Here is a 19,342-nt window from a genome sequence, read left to right as displayed (position 1 = left end):
TAGATAGAGGGATAGATAGATAGATAGAGGGATAGATAGAGGGAGATAGATAGATAGATAGATAGATAGAGGGATAGATAGATAGATAGATAGATAGAGGGATAGATAGATAGATAGATAGAGGGATAGATAGATAGATAGATAGAGGGATAGATAGATAGATAGATAGATAGATAGATAGATATAGGTGCAGTGAATGGACGCCGCCCGGGTGGACCCCTGCTGATGCTGTAGTGATGTGTGGGCTGTGTGCACGCGGTGCCTTTTTCCAGTGATTATGCCGGGCGGGGGGCGGTCTCCGCCGTGTGCTCCTGAGTGGATCGTGCACGGCGGGGCCACGTCCTTAGAACAAAGACAGTGGAGCCTTGGTGCTATTGCACAGCCCGGCCGCACAGCGTCACACCCAGAAACTGTCCGTCAGCGTCACTGAGTGGGCGTTGTAGAGGGCCGGTCAACTTAGCAGCCAATCATGGACAAGACTCCTCCCCTTTAGACATGTTTTTGGAGCATAAGCGACGTTAATTGGTTGGAAGATGCGTGACGTCAGCGAAGCCCCTCTGAGCCCGGCCTCGTCAGTGACAATAACGCAGAGCTCGGTTCCGTGGCCGGGAATGTCCCGGTGCTGGACGCCGGAGGGATGATGGCGGCTCAGGCGCTGCCCATGCGCTTGGCGCACGCTGCTGCTGTCATGGTGAAGCAGGAGCCGGACGATGACTCGGATATGGACGAGCCCAACTTGCTGCTCAAGAAATTGGACAGCACCGACGCGCAAATCATCCACAGCGGCCACTTCATGGTGTCCTCCCCGCACAGCGAGCACCCGCCCAAGAAAGGCTACGACTTCGACACGGTGAATGAGAAGGCCTGCCAGACGTACAGCTTCGGCAAGACCAGCACATGCCATCTGTCAATAGACGCGTCCCTCACCAAGCTGCTGGAGTGCATGACCCTGGCGTACAGGTACCTCCTGCGCATGCGTCCTGCCCGTGCCTGCAGCCCCTGGGCCACCCGGGCTCATAGCGCAATGTCCTCCCAGCTGTCTGCAGATAGCGCGGCGTCATCCGGGGCGGTGTGCCAGGCTGCTGCCATCAGCCCAGGGCCCGGGCTATTCCTGGTGCTCACATATAAGGCCAGGTCCACATGTATACAGTGCAGTCTGCTGGACAGAACCAGAATTGTGTGTATGTGTTATTTATTCATATATATATATATCTCTCAGTAAGATGTATATAGCGGCTCATCCATAGACAAAAGGGGCAAGACTTGGTCAAGAAATGGGCGACCGTATTAAAATGTCAATCAGTACTAGCAGTAGGTGAGGAATACAGGGTTAATGATCTGACCCCCCCCTGAAATCCAGGGCAGTGGCTCCGTCCACCCCAGCGACAAATACAGGATTTTTTTTTTATTTTATTCTATTATATTAAAACGCATGTGCCATGCACAGAACCTAAGGGCAGATGTGCCAGGTATAAGTGAGTACACCCCATATGAAAAGGAAGGTTAATGATATAACTCATTACAAACGGATCAGTTTCACCCAAATTAGTTGATGCAAAAATGAGTACACCCCACATAGAAGCGACTACCGTACATCTAGTATTTTGTACGACCGCTGTGATTTAAAAGCAGAAAGTAAAAAAGGTAAAAGGGTGCAGCACAATTGACATGTAAATTAGGTGGAGAGAAGCTCGCCCTCCATTGTTGTGCTGATCAGGCGCAGCACAGGGTCTCTGTGGGACCACCATGGCCAGAGGTATTTCAGGAAGGTACAGACACCGCAGTTAGGAGTAGGTAATAGTCGGCTTTTTGGGGGGGGGGTTCGGACCATCTCCACACTTGCTCTGGAAACTAATCCATGCCGGGATAACAGTGTAAGGACACACTGCTGCACAACCGCCGGGTTCGGAGCTGAATGAATGAACAACACGTGGAAAAGGACGGATGTGTTCCGGCACCATCGAGTCCTCTATCCCAGTGCCCGAATACATCCATTCTTTTTTCCATGTGGTGTTCCGCTATGATTTTAAGGATAGCCCCAAGTCTTCTAGGCATAGAATGAACAAGTTGGTGACATAATGCGACCTCTATCTTTTTCCATTCTTCAAGAATGAGCTTTTTAGAGGATAGATGGAGAGTGATGACAACTTGTGTCTTCAGAATTCACTATGGGTGGTTCAGATCAGGGGCCACTGAATTGCGTTCACCCTGTTACTCATAAATTTAACAGTGGCTTTAGATGTGTATTGGATCAATGTCATGCTGGCAAAGTGCACGTGTACCAAGGGCACAGAGTGATGGTAGCATCTTCTCTTTCAATATGGAGCAGTCATCTGTGAATTCATGATACCATTAATGAAATGTAGCTCCCCGACACCAGCAGCTTTCATGTAACCGAACGTAGGGACATTGTAATACCATATGGAATTATAGGTATTATACAGTGAAACATGGTGGTAACAATGTCCCTGCGTGGAGTTGTATGAGTGCTCTTGGTGTTGGGAATCTACATGTCATTAATGGTATCATGAGTGCACAGATGTACTGCGCTATATTGAAAGAGAAGATCCTGCCATCATCACTCCGTGCCCTTGGTAGACGTGCACTTTGTCAGCATGACAATGATCAACACACATCTATTGTATTTCCAAAGAAGAACAGGGTGAAAGTGAGTCAGTGGCCAAGTGTCTCCTGATCTGAACCCAATGGAACACCTATGGGGGATTCTGAAGAGGTGAGTCGTCATCACTCTCCATCTTGTATACAGGCTCTAAAAGTTGTCATTATTGAAGAATGGAAAAAGATAGATGTCGCCAACTTGTATTCACTCCATGCCTAGAAAACTTGGGGCTGTCCTTTAGAATCATGGAGGTCGTACGAAATACTACATGTACTGGGTTTTATATGGGGTGTACTCATTTTTGCATCAACTAATTTGAGTAAAACTGAAGATTTTGTAATGAAAGATATATATTATTCATGTTATTGTTTAAAATAATGCTCTATGAAACTCCAGTCTTATAAAAAAAAAAAGGAAATTTGTTTCTGTGTTCAGTAAGATATAGATTAAAATTTATTTTCAAAGGGGGTGTACTCATTTCCGCTGGGTATAATTTCTGTTTGTACAGGGCATCTACACGGCCTGGCAGTTTGCTCACTGGAATGATCCCTTCTAAACTGACGATAGTGACCCTTTCATAGAAGGTCATCAGTCAGGTTTAGGAAGTAAGAAACCTGCAAACACAGGGTGGACTTTCAGACTCCTTCCAGATGCTGCTTTGGTGCAACAGAAAAGCAGAATACCTGCCCAAAGCAGCACATTGTACGGTGGATTACATTTCCACTGAATAACGGGGCACGTTTGAGCCTTTCTGAACCATCTCAGGGGCAGGAACCCAGTATATGAGCCAGACTTGTCACAAGACGGACACTAGTGCTGCCCATTGTGTTTGGTGGGCAATGTCGGGGTGTCCAGCATTTTACCAGAAATAGAAACATCATGTGGGTTTGCTGCCTGGTGTCAGAGGGCCGACTTCAGCAGAAGTGCTAAGATAATCCAACATTTACGAATGGTAGAGATTTGATATTAGTCCTAAAATATTCAGTCCAAAGAAACAGAATGGTGTTAGGAGATCCTGATGAAGGGGTAAGCGCATATCCCCGAAACGTATAGTGTGGTGACTGGAAGAATAAAGATATTCTTTTACCGGAGTCTGGACCTTCTTAATGGTGAGCGCGGATCTCCTAATACCACTCTGTTTTTTCTTTGGACTGGATCCTTGTCAGTGGCCGCAGCTGCTAGTCTTATGCTTGTCTGTTGGTTGTGTTCACACAACCACAGGGGCGAGTATCTGATGATTCTTTACCCACTGTGTGATTTATGATAAGACCCTATGTGCGCTTTTTCCTTTTAATAGAAACAAAAATATATATATTGAAATATCAAAGTTATGCAGTGCTACCAATGCTTTTGTACTACCTGACAATCCAACAATGGGCCACAGATTTTCAGTTTTCATACTATTGAGTGATCACCGATATTTAGCTATCAGTTGTCATTTCCTTCAATGACAATTAATGTACACAATGTAGTGCAGTGGGGTAACTAGAGTCCGATGGGCCCCGGTGCAAAGCTTGGGCCTGGGAACCTGCCCTCGTATGTTGGTGAGATATATGGGTCATTGTACCATTCTAAATCCTATAAAGACATACGAGTTGCCACTCCCTGGTAAGTGTGGCCCCCCCACCACGAATCCTGTTATATACAGTCCTTATCCTGGGCCCCTTAAGGTACCGTCACACATAACGAGATCGCAGCTGAGTCACGGTCATGGTTTTGGTGACGCAGTAGCGATCCAGTTAGCGATCTCGTTATGTGTGACATCTACCAGCGATCGGGCCCCTGCTGTGAGATCTTTAGTCGATGCAGAATGGTCCAGGCCATTTTCTTCAAAGGCGATGTCCTGCTGGGACCCATCGCTGTGTTTGACACTGTGTGACAGGGTCCCAGTGACTGCTGAGATCGTTATACAGGTCGCTACTGCGTCCTGTATTGTTCCTGCATCGCTGGTAAGATCTGACTGTGTGACATCTCACCAGCGACCTCCCAGCGGCTTACCTGCGATCCCTATCAGGTCGCATCGTTTTCGGGATCGCTGGTAATTCGTTGTGTGTGACTGGGCCTTTACAGTTCGGCCTCCTTCACACGTACCGGAGACACTGACACACGTAGACCCATTAAAATCAATAGGTTTGCGCACACGTGTGTTTTCACATGGACCATATGTCCGTGTGCAGCATACATGTGTTCGTGTGCTCCACACATAGACATGCCAGTTTTTCTCCGGCAGGACAGTTGTCACACGGCCTGCACAATGATGTGATCCGTGTGACATCAGTGTGACACGTACCGGAGAAAACACGGTCTGTGAAATAAAATGATTTTCTACACTCGCCTGTCTCCAGCGCTTATGTCTCCAGCGCTGCTGTCACTTGCTTTCGACCCCCGCTCATTGCATATTTACTGCACCAAGGACTGGAAGCAGCAGCAGTGCTGAAGACAGCTGCACCATAGACAGGTAAGTATAGAAGCTCGTGCTATGCGGATTTCACACGGATAGCCCACTGACGGCACACGCTGATCACACACACGGACACATACCATAGACCGTGCAAAACGTGTGTTTTCTTCCCGTATACTATATACATCTGGCTGCTGACAGACATAATTGCATCAGATCAGAGGGGGTGACAAGATAAGTCATCAGTATAAAGGCAGTGGTACCCTTAGCTGTTATCACTGATGTAACTGATGTATAGTCCTGTGGATCTCTACATAGGTATAGTAGTCACACAGAGCTCTGATGTCACTAGCGCTGAATGGATGACATGAGTCTACTGAAAAGTGCCAACATTTACTTCTCTAAATGCTTTTCGTTTTTTGGATAACCACCTGACCAATGTCTTGAAGTGCTTGTAATGTAATGATGGTTTGTGGTTGCTCTACAGCACTGTGATGTTTTCAACACCCAAGACCAGGTGTTTTTTTGTTTTTGCACTTTCGTTTTATTCCTTCTGTTCTTCCACAGTTTTTTTTTTTTTTAACTATATTGGATGTGTGCTTAGGATCATTGTCTTGCTGGAATTTCCAGCACCTGCCTACTTTTGGTTTTACCATGTGGCAGCATTACATTCTCTAGTACATCCTTGTACATGGTAGCATTCATATTTCCATCAAGTCTATGCAGAGGGCCAAAGGCAGAAAAGCAGCTCCAAACCATGACATTGCCACCACCATGTTTCACTGTAGGTGTTTTGGTACCTTACATCATTTTGTTTTACAATTGGGGTGTATATAGTGCTGCCATCACTACCAAACAGATTGAACTTGGATTCATCCGACCACAACATCTTAGACCAGTCTCTTTCCAGTGTCAGTGTTCTTTGGCAACCTCAAGTCTGACCTTCCGGTTCTTGACAGATGAAAGCCTTCTTGACTGGAACTGGTGCATTCAAGCCTCCTGCTCTCAGCCTTCACACCACAGTTTGGCGACTCGCTTTAGCCCTATATTCTTTGTTCCTTTTGTGCAAAATCTGTACAGCACTTTATAAGATAGACTGTTTCTTAAAGTGATCAGCTTTGGAGGAAGTTTTCCATGGTCGTCCACTTCTAGATTTGTCAGCTGTTTCATAACCTTTTTTCTTTCTTTTCTATATGTGACACTTGACTCTGAGAACAGTTGACTTCCATCGCTGCCTCTATTTGGCTTTTGCCTGACTTCACTCTCAGAATAATAAGCTTCCTCACATCTGGTGATTGTTGACATTTTGCACCATCCATATTTTTCCTCTCTTCAAGAACGACCTCTTTTAGAGGCTGGATGGAGAGCGATTTGCAACTTTGCCTCCTCAGGATTCCCCATAGGTGTTCCGTTGGGTTCAGATCAGGAGACACTTGGCCATTGAATCAATTTTATTTTTTCCTACAAAAATGCAACAATTGCCTTAGACATGTATTGGATTAATGTCGTGCTGGAAAAGTGCACGTGTACCAAGGGCACGGAGTGATAGCATCATCTTCTCTTTCAATATAGAGCAGTACATCTGTGCATTCATGATACCATCAATGTAATATAGCCTTACGAAACCAGCAGCGATCATGCAGCGCCCACATAAGGACACTGCCACCACCACATGTCACTGTGGTAGGCACCATGCATTTTACTTTCTACTCCTCACCCTTGAGATGCCATACAGTTTTGAAGGCATCAGTTTCAAATACATTTATCTTGGTCTCATGACTACTTGTACACTATTCCATGGAGTATTCATGTTTTACAGCATGGGCCCTGGCAAAGTGTGTGTGTGTGTGTGTGTGTGTGTGTGTTTTAAGAGAGGCTTCGCTCGTGGATGACACTCATGCATGCCATTCCTCTACAGCAGGGGTCGGGAACCTATGGCTCGCGAGCCAGATATGGCTCTTTTGATGGCCGTATCTGGCTCGCAGACAGGGCTCCTACCTGTCTATGGGCAAATGCCGGGGCCCTGGAGAGCCGGGGGGGCCCACTCGGCCTCATCAGTTCTCCTGTCCCTTGGCCGGGGCCCACTCGCCTTTATAGTTCTGCTGCCCCCGGCCGAGTTCTGGGGACCGCAGTCCTCGGCAGCAATCTGCGGCGCCGTCACTTTAAGGCGCGCAGACATCCTGTTTTGAATTTCATCTGTGGGCGGAGCTACCGCCTTCTCAGTCCCACAGATGAAGGAGGCGAGCTTCTGTCCGGCGCTGTGTGGGCCCCCTCTCCACCGTGACCTAATCGGGTAAATGCCCTCCCCGCCTCCCCATTATGGGCCCCGGTGAGCTGCTTCTAACCCCCCAGATGTATGCCCTGCCAATCCCCCCCCCCCCCCCCCGCCGATTCCGCGGGTGCTGGCCCCACAGAGCAGCAGAGTTGTGTGTGTTTGTCTGTATGTAGCAGAGTTGTGTGTGTCTGTTTGTAGCAGAGTTGTGTGTGTTTGTCTGTATGTAGCAGAGTTGTATGTGTTTGTCTGTATGTAGCAGAGTTGTATGTGTGTGTCTGTATGTAGCAGAGTTGTGTGTGTGTGTGTGTGTGTGTGTTTGTCTGTATGTAGCAGAGTTGTGTGTGTGTTTGTCTGTATGTAGCAGAGTTGTATGTGTTTGTCTGTATGTAGCAGAGTTGTATGTGTGTGTCTGTATGTAGCAGAGTTGTGTGTGTGTGTTTGTCTGTATGTAGCAGAGTTGTATGTGTTTGTCTGTATGTAGCAGAGTTGTGTGTGTTTTGTCTGTTTGTAGCAGAGTTGTGTTTGTTTGTAGGAGAGTTGTGTGTGTCTGTTTGTAGCAGAGTGTAGTACCATTGTTTCAGTCCAGTTGTGGCTTTATACAGCAGGGAGGAGCATTCCTTGCTGTACTAAGTGAACATTGGAGCGATTGATCTGTCAATGGCCCTTTAAAAACATATTGTACGGCTCTCGCGGAATTATATTTCAAAATATGTGGCGTTTACGGCTCTCTTAGCCAAAAAGGTTCCTGACCCCTGCTCTACAGTATACGTCATCTTGTGCCACAAGAAACACATCTCAGTTTGGCTTTCTACTTCATTAGCTAACTGCAGTGGACTTGCATTTGGATTTTCTTCAACCCTTCTCATTAGGTGTTAACGTCCGTGGTCTGCCTGGACGTCTCTGTGAGATGGTTGCAGCTCCATCTTTGTTACATTTTTGGAACACTTTTGCTACGTTAATGAGAATAAGTAAAGCTCTGTTGATTTTCTTGTAGCCTTCTCCTTTCTTCCTTTCTTGTGATTTAAAAATAAAAAAAAAACTTTCTTGGGTCTTGTGGCATTTCTCTTCCATGTGGTGCCATTGCTGACAGTATAACAGGGAAAGGGGTTTTCTTTAATGCCTATTTATGGTCCGTTGTCTGGACACACGCTTAATAGATAATTAGACTTGCCTGTGGTTGTATTTTGTAGTCTGAACTTTAGCTATCATTGGGGTCTACTCAGTTTTGCAACATGATCTTCAATTAGTTTGTTAGAAAAACTACTTTTTTTTTTTTTGTTGTACAAAATAACAAATATTTGCAATCAATGGCCCATATTTGTGGAAGTATTTTGCAGTATGATGTCTCGTATAAAATGTTGGGTCTGAAAGGAAAAGAAAAGTTTTCTAACAAATCTGTTTAGCCTTTGTCTACACGGCATCTTTCTGATGAGTTTCTGGAGCGGAATCACCAGGCTTTTGAGGAGTTTTGCATTTTTGAGAAGGATTTGTAAAGTTTTACTTTCCGTTCCCTAAACACAACCTACAGGAAAGCCATAAAACCAAAGTTCACCCGTTCAGTATTTTACGTCAATATTTGTAAGGCCACGTGCAGACCCTGAGTATTTTGCGAGTTTTATCTCAGCATTTGTAAACCAAAACCAGAAGTGGGTAAAAACAAAATGCAACAGTGGTGCCAGTGTTTATTATATTCTTCCTTCGATTGCTGGTTGTGATGGTGTGATTTTTGTGGGTTGTGTATCATTTTGTGTAGGTTCGTATTTTAGGCGTGGTGCTCTGCTCATTCTATATATTATTTGTCCTGTCTGCTGGTTAATAACCCCTGCAGTGCTTCTGTCCCTAGGTGTGGGGGAAGGGGGCCTGGAATCCACCCAAACTCTCTGCTTACCTGGGGGATTGAGTCAGGCTGAGAACTACAAGAGACAAGCAGGAAGATTTATTCTCTGGGGGAGAAGCTGTGGCTCCCTAGAGAGACTCGGACCTTTATCGCTTACTGGACTTTATCTGTGTTCCTGGACTATTTTTACCCTCTGTGTGGTGGATTATTTTATGAACCTTCTGGATTGCATGGTATAAAAGTTCTTTGGATTGTTCACCCATCTCTCGCTCTGTTGATTGTGTGATATCAGAGAAGGACCCAGTGACATTCCACTCCTGGTTTTTGCCTTACAAGTACAAATGGAAAAAAACCTCACCAAATACTCACCATGTGCACATGGCCTTACAGTGATTAATGCTGAAGAGTCAGTCCACAGGGCTTACTATATTATCCAGGTCTCAGCTGATTGTATCAGGTGATAGTCACAATATTAACAATGATCAGGATTTATGGCCACATGATTCCATATAGATGACTTGTACATTTTATCTAGTTCCTGATCTATCGCGATATGTGCACACAGATTCAGAAGACTCGCTGCCCATAGATGATCTCCTCACGCATTTCACACCGTGTGCTTGATGCCCTCTTTTGGATTCTTGATCAAGTGTCAGTTAAAAATAAATAATGGAGTTTGACTATATTTTACCAATACTGGAACCTAATATATGCGAGAATGAGGTTACCGGAATGTCTATGGGAGTTCTGGAATCAGCTGAAACATTTCAAATTATTATGGATATGAAAATGAGAGCCTGAACAGTTTATGAAAAAGTATCTGCTATAAAGGGAGTATAACTGCAGGATCAGAGTACACAGCGCTTATTTATACCATGGAGACGAATACCCACAAAACAGAATATATTTCTAGTCAAGACCATTTGTAAAGCTGCTTTAAAAGGTTTTTGCACTACTAGGACAACCCCTTTTAAATTCCACGTTTCCATCAGGTAAAATAATAAAGCCTACACTCACGTCCTGTACCGCCGGCCTTCCAGTGGTATCTGAGATTGAAGTGGGGGGTTCACGTGGCGTTGTGACGTCACGTGAGCCACGCATCCAATCAGCGCCGACTTCCTTCTCCCGCCTTCAGACCAAATAGCTGGTGCACTCACTTCCTGTTGATAAAATCGTATGGTCCAGACCCAGGGAGACAGATGCTGGCGCTGGTTGTACGTGGGGCTCCCCTGACGTCACAACCACACGTGAGCCCGGACATCGCTGGAAGGGTGTCAGTACTGGAGGTGAGCCTGGCCTTTATTATTTTACCTGGGGGAAGCATGACATCAAAAAGGGGTTGTCTTAGTAGGGAAGGACTCCTTTATTTTGTGCATGTAGAAGCACTGGAGGAATTTAGCAACAGAGGAAGCATCTGCCTCTGACAGCAGAGACCTAAGCTACATCCCATAGCAACATGTAAATGATAGAGCAGCAGCAATCACTGGCAGCAAAATTTATATGCCCTGCTTGGCTGCCTCCCATCAGTCCTGCAGTGGCAGGGAGCTGATGGATAACGACAGCCAAGGACCTTCAGGCTGGTATCTAGTCCTCCTGTGAAGCCAAATGTGACATCCGTTATACAGTACAGTATTGCAGTATGTAGTGTAAGTAAATGAGGGCTAGCGCAAAAAAATTAAAAGGGAATCTGTCACCAGGTTTTTGCTAATCTGCTTAATGTAGGGGTAGAGATCCTGATGTCACTTACTGGACTGCTTAGTGTAGTTTTGATCTACTGCTGATTGATCAGTGATATTATCATTAGAGGACTACTTGGCGTGCTGCAGGTAGTCCAGCATATTCATGAGCTCTGTATAACTGCTAGATCTGCAGCAGAGAAAACATTGATTTTTATCAAAATGACAGCAAACAGCTCAGTAAGTGACACATCACTGCAATCAGGGTCTGTCTCTACATTATGCTGCTCCCAGATGAGGGAGTAAAAACCAGGTGACAGACTCCCTTTAAGAGATATTGTGTGCACATGCCAAATCATTGGTCTGACAGCCATCGCAGCTGACTCTCAAAAAAACCAACAGGTTAACTCGCTCAATCAAGTCCTGTGTTCTCCATTTCTGGGAGAACAATGCAATCGCCAGTCCAAAAGACAAAATGACACTTTTCAGTAGATCAAAATGTTGTACTCCAAAATAGAATGAAATAAATACTATATCTCAGCAGTCAGAACACAAGCGCTAAGGCTACTTTCACACATCCGGATTTTTGCTCTGCGGCACAATACGGCGTTCTGCAGAAAAACCGCAACCGGCTTTTGTAACGCCGGTTGCGTTTTTTTTTTTTTTTGCATAGACTTACATTAGTGCCGTATTGTGCCGCAGGGGCTTGCGTTCGGTCCATTTTTTGCCGCATGCGGCAGATTTAGCCGATGCCGTGGCCGGATCGAACGTTCCCTGCAACGTTTTTTGCTCCGGCAAAAAACACCGCATCGCGCCGCATCCGGCCGCTGCGGCGCATTTTTCAATGCATACCTATGGAGGTCGGATGCGGCGCGATGCGGAAAAAAACGCATCCGCTCGCCGCATGCGGTTTTTTTCCACTGCGCATGCTCAGTAGCATGCCGCAACCGGAAAAAAAACGGACGGGCTGCATGTAAAAACTTATGCAAAGGATGTGGTGTTTTCACCGCATCCGTTGCATAGGTTTTCACAGCCGGATTGAGCCGCAGGGCTCAAACCGGATGTGTGAAAGTAGCCTAATATAGCTCTACTGAGAGGGGAAAAAGTAACCCTCATAGATTGTTCTCTGTAGGGAGAGAAATAAGCACACAAATTGTGGTTTTCAGTGAAACACAAAGAGCTGTAATTTCCTGTGAATAAACCCAAAATGATATAAGTGAGGAAACCATAAAGTTCACAAGCCAACCAGATATAGCCTTGTGCTGCAATAAACATGAAACTCCTCCGCACTTGTGACCACATAGCTACATCCACACGTTTCTAGCAGACATTGCTTCAGGAGGCTCTTTCGGGGTAAGGTTTGTAATCCTATTTCTATCTGTGGGGTTGGTGGTGGTGTGTGGTGGTTTTTTTTTTGTTTTTTTTTTTTTTAAATATATAGAGAGAGATGATTTTGACAACCATATTACTTCCACTGTGATTCTGGTTTCTGTGTTGAATGCAGGATGCACATTGATTCTTTTTCATTTTTTAAATGCTAAACTATAAAGGCTAAATGTCCACAATGAGTTTTGGGTGACTTTTTGATAATGCAGCATCTTACAGTTAGAGCAAAGTGGATGTGGTTTCTTTATTATTATTATTATTATTATTATTATTATTATTATTATTATTATTATTATTATTATTATTATTATTATAATAATAATAATATAATAAATATATATATTATACAGGGTGGTCCAAAAGTAGTGGACAGTATGTGTAATAGGGTTATGAAGGGGGAGATTTATCAAATATGGTGTAAAGTGAAACTGACTCAGTTGCCCTTAGCAACCAATCAGATTCCACTTTTCATTCTTCAGACTGTTTGGAAAATGAAAGGTGCAATCTGGTTGCTAAGGGCAACGGAGTCAGTTTCACAGATCCAATATTATTTTATGACCACTTAATTTTGGACGTGTGTGTATAATATATCTATCACTGTGGAATTAATAGCATTCTATAAATCAGGGCTATGGAGTCGGAGCTCATTTTGGTGGAGTCGGTATAAAATGCACCGACTCCTAAAATATATAATAAATTGGGGACAGTAGTGCAATGCAGAATGTGCTGAATATTTTACTAAATAATAAGATTTAGTATAATGCTTATATTTAAGTCAAAAATGTATTGTAGTACAATGTGACCATTAGACATTTAATTATTTTTATGATACAATAATCAAGATATTTAGAACATAAAATATATTTATTGGAAGACAACTTTAGAACACAAACTAATAAATTGCAAATTATATATATATATATGTATGTATATGTGTGTGTGTGTGTGTGTGTGTGTGTGTGTGTGTGTATATATATATATATATATATATATATATATATATATATATATATATATATATATACACAATGTTCTATCCAAATATCTTGATTATTGTATCATAAAAATTATTAAATGTCTGTTCACATACACATGTTCATGTATTACAATACATTTTTCACCTAACTATAAGCAATATATGTAGGAGTCGGAGCAAGAGAAATTGAGGAGTCGGAGTCGAAGGTTTGGTTTACCGACTCCACAGCCTTGATATAAATGAATAAATATTATATTATTAAAATATATATATTATATATTTATTTTACAATATTCTCTTGCGGGTAACACTGAGTTTTGTGTAGAGTTGCATTAGATGCCGAATATCCAAAATTAAAAAAAATGGCTGTGTTCTTAGGGGGTTTCTGCTATGGAAATGCGTGTAATTCGCACATGACTGTATCAATGAAGTGTCATCAAAGCCAAATATCAGGAAGTATCAAAGACAAAGCAGCTTTTATTAAAACATAAAAGAAACACAAGTAACCTAATAGGTGTATAAATGCCGCAATAACAAACTCGCACTGGGATTGTAACCTAAAGGGGAAAAAAAGTGGTTTTATTTTTTTCACTTGCACTAAGAACATTTTTGATTAATTCTTTGTGAATAAATGTAATCAGCAGAGTATGACAGCATGAGTGTTAGGGTGGACCTTCATCTTTGGCACAGTGAGCCCTCCACATTCCTTGCATGAATTTCTCTGAAAATAATAATTTAGTCTGATTTCCCCATACCTGGTGTATCGCATTGTCACCCATTCATCTCTCCAGGAATGGGAAGTGGATGATGTCACGCACTCTGTAGGGTGTACTCTGGGGGATGAGGTCTATTACCCAATGCAGTTTCTTTAAAGGATCAGTTGTACTGATAATACAGAAGTCATATTTTTTTTTTTTTCTTATGTCAGTAGATTCCACGTATAACTTTATGGTTTGTTGTCATTATATTGATGATTAGCTATGGATCTGACATTTTCATCCTTTTCACAAATATAACTGCCAATCAATATTATGCAGATAATGATGACCTGCTGGGTTTTTGCTTGTTTATATAGCAGACCTATTCTGCAGCACCTTACAGGCATCATCACTGTCCCCATTGGAGCTCGCAATCTAAAGTCCCAATCACAATGTCCACTGGCTGACCCAGACCTTAAAGGGCCCCTGTATAAGAACAGTATATGGGCCCTTTGTAACCCACTCAAACCTTGGGAGAACCTAGAAATTCCTTGCAGATGTCCTTTTGTCGAACCTTCTTTCTTGTGTGTGTGTGTGTGTATGTATGTATGTATGTATGTGTATGTGTGTGTGTGTGTGTGTGTGTATATATATATATATATATATATATATATATATATATATATATATATATATATATATATATATATATATATATATATATATATATATATATATATATATATATATATATATATATATATATATATATATATATAATATATATAATATATATGGTTGTCCACTACTTTTACATCTTTAGGATGGGTCATCAATGTCTGATTGGCCGGGGTCCAACACCCGGCACCCCCACCGATCATCTGTTCTTGGTGCTGTTGACAGCAACTGGTGACTGGAAATGCTCAGATCCGGTGCTGCTCCGTCTTCTGATCGTGGCTGCATCCGGGTACTGCACTTTCGCCTCCCTTTCAAATAAATAGGATTGGATGTGCAGTACCTGGCCGTGGCTGCTATCAGAAGACTGAACCGCTCTGGATCTGAGCATTTCCAGCTGCCGTCAGCGTCATCGAGAACCGCAGAGCGATTTGGGGTGCGGGGTGTCGGATATTGGCCGGTTAGACATTGATGACGTGTCCGAAGGATAGGTCATCAATATATCAAAAAATTATACCGTGAAATAAGGTTCCACAAAAGACATTTGCAAGGAATTTCTACGTTCTCCCTAGGTTTGAGGGAGTTCCTTCTATGCTATAAAGACCTAGGCAGGGGTGGACAGATCATTGGTGCAACCTCTGTAAAAATAGTGGACAACCCCTTTAAAAAAAAAACAACAAAAAAACAACTGCAATTAATCTGAATCTTCATTCTCTCGCCCATTTAGTGTATGTTGCAAAATAGAAATCCTTCTAAGACATCTTCTTGACATCTGTTTTTTACCATATCCGTTATTTTTTTCAGCGTATAACTGGATGTTCTCTCTGTGTTTGGTGCGGTGTATCATCTTGGACACGGCTAAGGTTGTGCAATGGTTTGGCAGTGAGCTACGATCACTAAACTTAACATGTAATAAAGGAACCTTGTTATGATAGGATTGTGTAATTCTTTATAAATACGGCTAAAAAAGCCACAGGCTGCAAGTCCTAATGTCCTAAAAGGAGCGAGGACGCTTTTTTTTTTTATAAATGGATATTACACAAGTGGCAATATAACTTTTTGTGCCGTTTGATCTGATAATTGTCTGGACTTGAACTTATGGATTTCCTTTAATAAAGGGTATAATATATTGGTGCACGAGGCGTTTGTAGAATATCTGAGGCATCTACCGCCTCTATGGAGGAGATGAGGGTGGTAAATCTAGACAATAAAAAATGAATCCGAGAAGAATGCTTCTTTCTCCAGGGGCGGCGGTCTTCACACTTCTGTGATAGTTCCTTGCCGTGCAGGTAGGAGATACATTGGCATATGGAGCCCAGTTGTGCTGAAGGGGGGTGGAGCATTTCTCCTTTGTTTCTTTGATGTCTGTTTATAACAGAGACTATTGTTTTTACACCAGGGAATATGACTGCCTCTTCAGAGGTTTCCTCCAGCCTGAATCACTTCAACCTCTCATTAAGATCTGCTCATATGAACTCGTAATCATGAAGAGACTAGAGCACCTCAGTATGAACTATAGGGCGAGCGGAAACTAATAACTTGTGAGTAGGTAGTAAAAGGTAAAAGAAATAGAACTAAGTTCTGTCGCTTATCCATGTTATGTAAATAAAAGCTTATAGCATCTTTAAATTCATCCATTGGTTTTATAAATTACTCTTTTGAAAGCTGAAACCCTCCCAAATTTGGTTTAGGTTATGAAAATAAAGTTGCCACAAAGCTGAAATATTGATCATTTAATTAACACAGAAAGGTCAGATTTTGGCAAGACAAGTTTTGTTGCCCACAGAAAGTAATGTGAAATTCAAACAAATAATTAACCTCTAATACAAAGATATGTTGCATAACATTGGTGAATGAAGTTGTGGTGCTATTAGAGCCATATTTAATATTTTGTGTGACTTCTATGAGCTTGAAGGACTGCATCCATGCGATTCAACAAAGATTCATACAATTTATTGATAAAGTCATCAGGAATAGCAAAGAATGCAGTCTTACATGCCTCCCAGAGTTCATCTAGATTCTTTGGTTTTGTCTTCCAAGTTTCCGCTTTCATCCTACCCCAAACATGCTCAATGATGTTCCTGTCTGGTGACTGGGCTGGCCAGTCCTTGAGAACCTTGATCTTCTTTGCCAGGAGAACTTTGTTGTAGAGATGGATGTATGAGATGGAGCTGCTGCAGAATTTGACCCCTTTTATGATTGGGAATATAAGAGGTAGCTAATACTTCTTGATATTTTAGGCTATTGATATTGTCTTCCACCTTGCAAATGTTTTGCACCCCCCCCCATAATGAATGTAACCCCAGACCATAATCGTTCCACCACCAAACTTCTGTTTTCTGGGTGTATTTTGGATCCATATGGGCTTCAGTAGGTCTCTTGCAGTATTTGCAGCTGCTGTGGTGTAATTCAACTGAAGATTCATCAGAGAAATCCACCTTCTGCCACTTTTTTCCAGCATCCATCTGTTTAGCAGGCTGTGGGACTTTTAATTGCCTTTTATTTAGTGCTGGCTTCTGGGCGCTGATTCGACCCTGGAGGCCATTTCGAGACATAATCCTACTCCCTTACCGTGGAAAGCTTCAAGAGGAACCTCAAGACCCACCTCTTCCAACAAGCCTACAACCTACAATAGCCCTCAGTCCAGTAGACCACTGCGCAACCAGCTCTGTCCTCACCTATCGTACCATCACCCCTTCCCTGTAGACTGTGAGCCCTCGCGGGCAGGGTCCTCTCTCCTCCTATACCAGTCTATTTTGTACTGTTAATGATTGTTGTACGTATACCCTCTTTCACTTGTAAAGCGCAATGGAATAAATGGCGCTATAATAACTGTTTTTTTTTAGTTGACACAGGGACTTGAGGTGACCAGGCCTGTTGCCGCTCTGCTGCAGTGGAAGAGGGGCTGGCTTTGGACTTTCTAACCAACAAACGTTCCTTCTGAGCAGTTGTCTTACGGGGTCTGCCGGACCTGAGTTTGTCAAAAACATCTCCAGTCTCTTGAAATCTTTTTTTAATTCTTTGTACTTGATGCTGAGACACATTAAAGGTGCCAGCCACCTCTGCAGTGGATCTGGTCTTCAGCCTCTTGATAATCAAGGCTTTGGTCGCAGGGTGAATTTTTGGCATGTTGTCAGAGATCAAGTTGCAGTTCAAGTGAAGGTCTGGGGTGCTGGGTTTCTTTTTATACACGCCCACTAATTAAGCAATAATTTAGGCAGCACAGGTGAGGATGTAAACTAGGATGTAAAACATTTGTCTTGCCAAAATCTGACCTTTCTGTGTACGTTAAATGATCAATATTTCAGCTTTGCAGCAACTTTATCTTCATAACCTAAACCAAATTTGGGAGGGTTTCAGCTTTCAAGAGTAATTTATAAAACCAATGGATGAATTTTAATGTCAGGTTATAAGCTTTTACTTGCATAACATGGATAAGTGACAGAACTTCTGTCAGGGAGTGTAGAATTTGTGACACATCGCTGGAATCAGGATTTCTGCTCCTACATTATGTTGCTCTCACATGAGGGCGCAAAAATCTAGTGAGATATTCCCTTTAAGAAACATTGCGTGCACATATCCAATAATTGGTTGGACAGCCATCACAGCCGACTCTCCAATAGACCGGTGGGCTCATTCGGCCAAGTGCTCCTGTGTTCTATAATGCAATCAGCAGTCTGAAATCGGAGACATGTGCGATCCACATATCTAAACATGATCAGTTGGCTGGGGCCTCCATACATGTTAGACCATCGGCCAGACCCATGATTATCGGTGGTATTGTCAGACATTGATCTATGTATGGGGGATTTTTGGTCCCCTGTCCCCCATGTCCACATCACTTTCTAAATTTATTGTGGCTTTCCTGGTATCTTTTTTTGCACATTTATATTGGGCATTTCTGTTTTTTGTTGTGTGGGTGTGTTGTGTTGTGGTTTTTTTTTTTTTTTTTTTATCATATACTTACCTGTGTGTAATAATATATATGATTTGAAAAGATCTTGTGAGCCAGCAGATCTGATCCTTATCTATGTAAGGTTAGGTTATCTAATGAGTGATTTCTGATGTTTCTTCTGCCTTTCTTATCTGGATAGGCTTGTGGGCTTATAATTAACTGAACTGAAGGATTCCCCCTTATAACCTAAGGGCTGGTTCACACTAAGCGACAGCGACAACGAGGTCGCTGTTACGTCACCATTTTCTGTGACGTAACAGCGACCTTGTAAGTCGCTGTTATGATTGCTGCTTAGCTGTCAAACACAGCAGAAGCAGCGATCATAACCGCGAGAGCAGGGAGCCGCGCACACTGCTTAGCGCTGGCTCCTTGCTCTCCTAGCTACAGTACACATCGGGTTAATTACCTGATGTGTACTGCAGCTACATGTGCAGAGAGCCGGAGCCGGCAGCACAGGCAGCGTGAGAGCTGCGGAGGCTGGTAACTAAGGTAAATATCGGGTAACCACCTTGGTTACCCGATGTTTACCCTGGTTACAGCTTACCGCAGGCTGCCAGACGCCGGCTCCTGCTCTCTGCTCGCTTCATTTCGTCGCTCTCTGGCTGTCACACACAGCGATCTGTGCGTCACAGCGGGAGAGCGGCTTTGAAGAAAACTGACCAGGGCTGTGTGTAACGAGCAGCGATCTCGCAGCAGGGGCCAGATCGCTGCTCAGTGTCACACACAGCGAGATCGCTAATGAGGTCACTGTTGCGTCACCAAAACCATGCTGTAGCAGCGATTTCGGTAGCGATCTCGCTATGTGTGAAGCACCCCTAAGCCTAATACACTTCTCGTGCTTTG

General features: G+C 43.2%; 1 protein-coding gene across 1 annotated transcript in view; it reads left to right on the top strand.

The window, feature by feature from the left end:
• Positions 1–533: 533 nt before the first annotated feature.
• MLXIP (MLX interacting protein) overlaps positions 534–19,342 on the top strand; it is a 154,656-nt gene continuing 135,847 nt past the window's right edge. The window contains 2 exon segments of the mRNA XM_075323284.1: positions 534–585; positions 588–960. Coding sequence (XP_075179399.1) covers positions 534–585; positions 588–960 — 425 coding nt within the window.

This window comes from Anomaloglossus baeobatrachus, chromosome 1 (assembly GCF_048569485.1).
Source record: "Anomaloglossus baeobatrachus isolate aAnoBae1 chromosome 1, aAnoBae1.hap1, whole genome shotgun sequence".
Classification (NCBI taxonomy): Eukaryota; Metazoa; Chordata; class Amphibia; order Anura; family Aromobatidae; genus Anomaloglossus; species Anomaloglossus baeobatrachus.
This window is presented reverse-complemented; position numbering and strand designations above follow the sequence as displayed.